Genomic DNA, 7954 nt, shown 5'->3' with positions numbered 1-7954 from the left:
GTTATGAAATTACTAAAATGGTTCACGAGAGAATATGAATTCTTAGATAAAGAGTGTTGGAAAATAGAACTTATATTTATTTGTTTAAATTCTAGTTTGGTATCAACCATTTCCTAATTTCACATATATTTTTTCTATGAAAGACTCCTCAACAGAAGGCATCTTTCCAGTAAGGTGATATTATCTTAGTAAGAAGGAACAATAACAAAAAAAACTATCAATAATTAGGTAATAGAACAAACTCATCATTCCTGGATGGAAGTGCTCGATGCAGAGATTCCTCATCAGCTGACTTGCTGGTTGTTCTCTGCTCCAAGTAATATGTGGAGACAGGAATGCTATTGGCTTGAGATCTTCCCCTTATACATACAAGTGCTTCTATGGCACTTGACACAATTCTTCTCACTTTTAAAGAATATGATGTGGTGGATCATTTGGTAGAATGTTGAGGGGCCAATGGTATACTGCAAAGATCATTTCCATATCTATTTAAATGACCTGAATTTATTCTCTAATGATACCAAGTAAAAGAGGCTGTGGGAAAAAAAGTCAATCTAGTTCATATGCAAGCGAAGAAGAAAGTTGTTTGAAAGAGAACTTTCTTCATTTTTATATTATTGGTACTATATTGGTACTTTATATTATTGGTACAGTCTATCATAATTTTGAAAAATATTTTGGATTTTAATAGAATTTTAAAAGTGTATATTGTATATTTTTATAGTATATATAAAGTCTTACAAAATACATATATATTACACTGAAAGTAACCATAAACAAAACATACCTATAAAAGTGTTGCAACTTTTCAATACATGAATTTTACTAAAATATAGGAAAAGAACCTTCATAAAGTAAACTTACATGTCAGTGGCTTTTGCAGTAAAATTTCAGCTTAAACCTGTTGTCATTTTAACCCAGCATTTGTACTTTTTTTTTTGTCAGTCATAGGGCTTGAACTCTGGGCCTAGGCACTGTCCCTCAGCTCTTCAGCTCAAGCCTAGCACTCTACCACTTGAGCCACAGCACCACTTCTGCTTTTTTGAGTGGTTTATTGGAGATAAGAGTCTCAAAGCCTTTCCAGCCCAGGCTGGCTTTGAAATGCAATCCTCAGATCTCAGCCTCCTGATTAGCTAGGATTATAGGCGTGAGCCACCAATGCCCGGCAGCATCTGCACTTTTTATATACAAAGCAGCAACATAGATAGTAGAAAGAATTATGATTCTTTTTTTTTTTTTTTTTTGGGTCCGGTTGTGGGGCCTGAACTCTGGGCCTGGGCGCTGTCCCTCAGCTCTTCAGCTCAAGGCTAGCACTCTACCACTTGAGCCACAGTGCCACTTTCCGGCTTTTTTCTTTTTTGCTTATATGGTGCTGAGGAATCGAACCCAGGGCCTCATGCATGCAAGGCAAGCGCTCTACCACTGAGCCACCTTCCCAGCCCCAAGAATTTTGATTCTATATGCATACATCCTAGAAATTAATCAGGAGTTCAATTACGTGACAAGAATCTGAGCTAATCTGGAAGAGAGAGAAAGAAGGCAATGTGGAAAACAACTGTTTGGGAAATGTCACTGTAAACGGAAGAGTGAAACCCCCAATGAAAAAAAAGAGAAGGAGAAAGGCAGGGGAAGACGTGCAGAAGATGGAACCTCAAGCATCCCCTACGAACCAACGGAGCTCATCCCGTCTTCACACACCCCAGAGGCAGAGGATCAGCATCACCGCCTCAGCCAGTCCAGCAGCATCTGCAGTTTTCTGAAGTTGTCATTCCTGCTATGATATGACTTATTTGTGCCATGCTTTCAGAACAGTTGGCAAAAGTGTGTTCAACTCTCTAAACTCTCTTCTCTTTTATCCATACAGATGTAGCTATCCGTCTATTTACATATTTTTATTTAACTTTACCAGATTTAAAATGTTTTATATGTATTATCATGTGTTACTTTACATTAAAGCTTATATATGCAATCAATTTATTTTTAATTAAAGTGTTGCTAAAGAATTTGTTATATGTCTTTAATTCTCTACTGTGTACAGTTTCAATGTAATAAAAGATATATCTGTGTTAAAAAATTCCACAGTACAAAACTTACAATATTACCCATACTCAGAATAATCAATTTGATATTGATAGTCCATTCTGCTTTCACTTAAGACTGATATGGTGAACCAATCCATGCTCTACAAGTCCCAGTTTTCTGATTAATAAAGTGGGTTCAAAATGTTCAGAGAGTTGTCAATAGTTAAGGAAACAATGCATTTTAAGGTGATTAGCAGAATATTTTCATGGAAACAATAGCCAGAATGTGGGAGGCCTGTTACCATATTCTTTACTATATGGGGCATTTGTTTTTGTCTTGGTCTGAAATTGTGAGGAGTCTGTATTCTACTCCTCCTGAGTTGACCTCCAAAAATACTAGTGCAAGAAAGCAGAATGACTATAGAAATGCTGAAACTTTGTCCTTCTTCTTTCAAAATTATGTCCTATTTACATTCATTGAAGAAATAGAGACTTTCATAAATGCATAGAATTATCAAGAAACAACTAGATGAACTACCAGCGGAACCCATGGTACTTTGTTAATGACTGGCTCCTGACACTAAAAACACCTGGGTCTGTTCATATAGAATTTAAAGGTTCATGACACTCTGTTGCTTTACAAAACAATGCACAACAGCACTTTGGTATTGGAGGTGGCACCTAGGACCCTTTGTCATCTCAGCACTTTGTGACTTCAAGGTGTGGCATCTCCTTGGATGTTCATTCCTATGTCTACTTCTGTTCTTCACTTTCAGTGATAGACCTTGCCGGTGGAGCCATTATCTGAACTCTTCCTCAGGTGGTGATCTGAGATCATGGGTGTGTTTGGAACAGTTCATCCATCCCTCTATAATTAGGTTTTTCTCTAAAACTGTATAAACAGGCATAACAGAGTGTTATTTGGAAGCAAGTAAATATTTTCAAAGATGTATGGAATAGGGATTGATTCACAATTCTTAGATTTGTAGTATTCAAAAACATAATTCATACTAATAGTGTGCTATTCACATGAAGAGGGGAGCTTTTGAGATAATCAGATTCTCTCTTCTTGTTTCTCTGAAGCCACACTGCCCCTTGTATGCTGAGATTATTGACTAGGGGGAGCTTCACACAAGATAACTTCCACCATCCTTCCTTAGACTTAGTTCATTTTAGCCTCTTTCTCGTCATGGCTGATCGCAAAACCAAGAAGAAGAAAGTCATGTTTCTGCTCTTGCAAAAATGAAACATTTCATTAACTTAGGTGTATTTCCTTCTTGAACCTGTTAGAAACAGCTATTTCCATTTCTTTTTGAAATTCAGCATTGACCTTCAGTCCTCCAAATCTTTGCAGTCTTGTTTTGCTGTGACTGCTTTGTGGTCATTTGTGGTCATTGACTTAAAAGTTATTTTTTAATACCAGGCTTTTTTTTGTCAGAACCTATCATTCCTAGGCATGCACCCTCCCACTTGAACTTTGCTCCCTTATCTCCACTTGCTTTACCTATTTAGGGAGTATTTTTCCAATTTTCTAACTGAACAGAGCTGCTCTCTAATGCTACAGATCTCCACCTGCTAAGACCTGGGAGGATTGTCAATGGCTGACCTGCTTGGTTGTCCTTTGTCAATTTTGCTTCACTTGTCACTTTTTTCTTTCTTTCTTTCTTTTTTTTCTCTCTCTCCTTCCTTCCTTCCTTCCTTTCTTCTTTCTTTCTTTCTTTTTTATGACAAATGAGATTGTAGTTTTTGTTTTAGCCCACAATCAGCTATGGTTTTTGCTTTCTAAGAAACTGTAAGAGAGAACTAAGTCCGAGAAAATGACAATTTAAAAAATAAGCAAATCTACCCCAGTGTCATTCTTTGTTTTTCTCTATGGAAATTACCTCACCAAGAAACAGAGCACAGTGACATGTTTGTTAGCTAGACAAATTTAGATCATTAGACCTCCAGCACATTAGAAGGCACACATCTAAAATTAAAAATTAGAACACACTGAAGTAGGGAAGGGTATGACTTGTTGAAATAGTTCCAGTGCTGTGGAGTTATCAGAAGGAAAGTTCAAGGATCTCTTTCCAGCATTCATGGTCAGCATGCATGCTCAACATTCACAGTTCATTTTTTCCCTGAAGCCAAAAAGGAACTTGTACTCAGAAATTTTACTATCTGGAAATGACCTGAAATCAATCAGAATGTCTCTAATGTAGTGTACACTATTCATTGTAAATTTACAAAAATGGCTAGAGAATAAAAGCTCTATTTTCTTTTCTTTCCTTTTCTTTCAGTACAAAATTCCCCCAACATGCGGAAAGTTATTTGTTAGATGTTGTGAGCACACCTTAAATATTGCAAGTTTGGCACCTTCTAAAGTCAACTCATATAAAATCTCATTCTTTAGAATTTACTTAACTTTGTTGGATTTCCTTATGTATTCAATGATCAGCCATGTCACTGAATTCATGGAGGACACAGATAATGTGTGCAGGATCCCTGCTACAATCCTCCAGCAATAGAGGACTGTGTCTGCAGGTCATTTTCTCCAGTACAGCTTGATGAAGGTTCCCCTATATAGGGGGCCTCCATTGACTTCTAATGGCATTCTTATGATGTGAACTCGAGAGCTAGATTTGGCCGTGGGAGTGAAGCACAAGCACAAGTTAGCTGTATTTTATTATTTAATTATACTAAGGTTTTTCAACACATTCATGATTATATCACTTTCTAGGTAGTAAAAATGTTGACTAAGATAAATATCTCCCAGATACTGAAAGAATAATTATTTCCTCATGTGTAACAAAGGAATTTACTAATGTGTTATATTTCATAGAGATTTAATAGTTTTGAAACAAAGGTCTTTGAGAGAAAATTTGTGGATGTTTTTCTGGCATTATTTATATTATGCTTTATAAATTGAATATATGGTACTTCTAGAAGTATACATATTACAATAAAAATAAACACATGATATATAATTATAAGAAAAATTACAATTGCCAAATTCAATTCTACTAACATAAATATAAAAGTACTTTATTGACAGTACAAATGCACTTTATTTCATGGTTAACAGCAGTACAGTGTCTTATAGTGTGTGCTAGTTGTTGCTTTACTTCTTAGCCACGCCTCTAGCACCATCTTGACAAAGGCTCATGATGGCTGCTTCACCTGTATGCTTGAGCACTGGTTTGTCAACTTATTTTAGGTTTCCATTTATAGGTGGCATAAGAGATGATTGCTACTGTTCCTGGATTCATAATTTGAGATGGGGTGTCATGAGTTTTTCTCATCTCTTTGAGATGGCCTCAAACTATGATCCCTCTAGTCTCATAGTCAAGTATGAGTGACTGGCACTCAGATAAATTTTCCATTTAACCTTACAATATTTTATAGTTTAACATAAGGTGCATTCAATGAGAAACTAAAATTTGCATGACTTTTAAAGTACTATTCAATGGTATATAGGATAGTAATATCTTAACACATATGACTGTTGAATTTTAGACTAAAAGTCTGTCAGGGAACCAGGTGGAAAACCAACAGAGGAAAAATATGGTTGGGAGATGCCGCTCTAAATTGAAACATGAAAGCATAAATGAAAACAAAAAGAGAAGTAGAAAGGAGGAAGGCATTCAGAAAATGGAACCTCGAGCATCCCTACTTAAGCCAAGGGAGCACACCAAGGTCTTCACACTCCCCAGAGGCAGAGGCTCCCATCAGCACCTCAGCCAGTCCAGCAGCATCCGCCCATCCACAATGCCCTTGCCCTTGGCCTTCCTGGTGACCCTGGTGGTGCTCAGCTGCAGGGCAACCTGCTCTCTGGGCTGTGAGCTGCCTCCCACCCACAGCCTGGGCAACAGAAGAGCCTTGCTCCTCCTGGGACAGATGAGGAGAGTCTCCCTTTTCTCCTGCCTGAAGGACAGAAAGGACTTTGGATTCCCCCAGGAGGCATTGGATGGAGAGCAGGTCCAGAAGGCTCAAGCCATCGCTGTCCTCCATGAGATGACCAGGCAGATCTACAGCCTCTTCAGCACAAAGACCTGGCCTGCCCCTTGGGAGAAGAGCCTTGTGGACAAACTGTGCGCTGGCCTCCATGAGCAGCTGCAGGAGCTGAGAGCCTGTCTGAGCCAGGAGGTGGGAGAGCAGGAGCCTGCCATGGTGCTTGAGGACTCCACACTGGCTGTGAGGAAACACTTCCGCAGGATCTCTCTCTACCTGCAGGAGAGGAAGTTCAGCCCTTGTGCCTGGGAGGTTGTCAGGGCAGAAATCATGAGATACTTTTCCTCATCTGCAAACCTGGTAGAAAGGATAAAGAGTGAGGAATGAGCTCTACTTCTCATGGAAATGGCCCTCACTGATGGAACACAGTAGCTCCCTTCAGCAGACTCTGCCATTCTCTGAAGCTGTCATTTGTGCTATCATTTGACATGACTTCAGTGAAGTTCTTAGACGTTTTCAGAAGTGTTGGTTCATTTGTGTTCAACTCTCTAGACTCTCTTCTTTTGCATATATCTATCCCTCTATTTATGTATTTATTTAATATTTAATGTGCCAGATTTAAATTATTTTATATTCATATATATTATTTTGTATACCTTTACATTGTGGTTTTATATTTTATGTCTTACTTTTTAAATTAAAATTTTGCTAAAAAAGCTTTTTTTATGTGTTTAATTTTCACCTGGAAACCTGCAGTACTTGTGAGCCTTATAAAAGGAAAAAGATGGGGGGGCTGGGAAGGTGGCTCAGTGGCAGAGTGTTTGCCTTGCATGCCTGAGGCCCTGGGTTCGATTCCCCAGCACCACATAAGCAAGAAGAAAAAAGCCAGAAGTGGCGCTATGGCTCAAGTGATAGAGCGCTAGCCTTGAGCTGAAGAGCTGAGGGACAGCGCCCAGGTCCAGAGTTCAGGCCCCACGACCGGACCCAAAAAAAAACAAAGGAAAAAGATGTAAGTCATTTACCCATCGTGATTTTTGTCCATATCTTGGTGTCAGTCGGCATCTTCCTACACTGCACAGAGAGTGTGCTCCAAGACCTGTGTTTACATAGCATGTGTAATGCCATGGGAGAGATCAAATACACAGAACAAAAAATTTGAACCTGATGTTCTCTAAACCAGATTGCATGCTGCCTTCAGGCTACACTTATGTTCTTTTGTATCTTTGCTTCTTTTAGTGAAGGAAATCTAAAAGCTATAACCTTTCTTAACATGCTATGATGGGAAATCTAATGAAATGGCCACAGGAAAGTGGTCACAGCCTGCAGCATGAAGGACTTTCAGAAAGGCAGAAATGTATGAATTGACTGCAATCTCCGCAGATATGTGGCCCATCTGGACACATCTAGTTTCATACATGAGTTTGCAATGTATAAGGATCAGAGTTGGTCAAAGTTAACATGGGAACACTGAGATATTCCAAGGGGAGTATGAAAATTGTCTGCAGAGAGCAAATGAAACATAAATTTACTATTCTTCAAATGTTAAAACAAGAGGCCATAGAGCCCAAGGGAAACAGAGATGGGAGAGCCTCACATTAAAAGAACACCAAAGGAGATGTGAAGGAACGTGAATTTAAGAAAATCAGCTTGCTTGGGAGAGGAACCAGCGGGTGCAGGGAAGGTGTGGACTGAAGCTGTCCACTGCTCTGGGAACGTGGATGGCAGTGGCGCCATTGGGGCTCTGATTGCCAGATCCCATGGTTTCCCTCATTTGTAATGGTTAGTATATGTCTAGGATAGTCCTAGCAGGTGAGCACAATAGCCAATAGCTATCTACATATGACCATAGAAGATGATGCTAAGTGAAATGAACTCCAGGACATGGAAACAAGAGGTTTTTCTTTGATGATGTTGTTTTTAATGCACTATATGGTTTCTTTTTTCTTTTGTGTTTTCCCCCCTATGGTTTATCCCCTGTTGTCTCTGTATTTGATTTTGTT

General features: G+C 38.9%; 1 protein-coding gene across 1 annotated transcript; it reads left to right on the top strand.

Moving 5' to 3' along the window:
- The first annotated feature begins 5107 nt into the window (after window positions 1-5107).
- On the top strand, window positions 5108-6341 carry LOC122118944 (interferon alpha-3-like). The gene has a single exon (XM_042692908.1). It carries the CDS (start codon window positions 5568-5570, stop codon window positions 6339-6341), a length of 774 nt encoding a protein of 257 aa, XP_042548842.1. The 5' UTR covers window positions 5108-5567.
- The last annotated feature ends 1613 nt before the right edge of the window (window positions 6342-7954 follow it).

This window comes from Dipodomys spectabilis, unplaced genomic scaffold (genome assembly GCF_019054845.1).
Source record: "Dipodomys spectabilis isolate Male_0828 unplaced genomic scaffold, ASM1905484v1 ptg000158l, whole genome shotgun sequence".
NCBI classification, from domain to species: domain Eukaryota; kingdom Metazoa; phylum Chordata; class Mammalia; order Rodentia; family Heteromyidae; genus Dipodomys; species Dipodomys spectabilis.
This window is presented reverse-complemented; position numbering and strand designations above follow the sequence as displayed.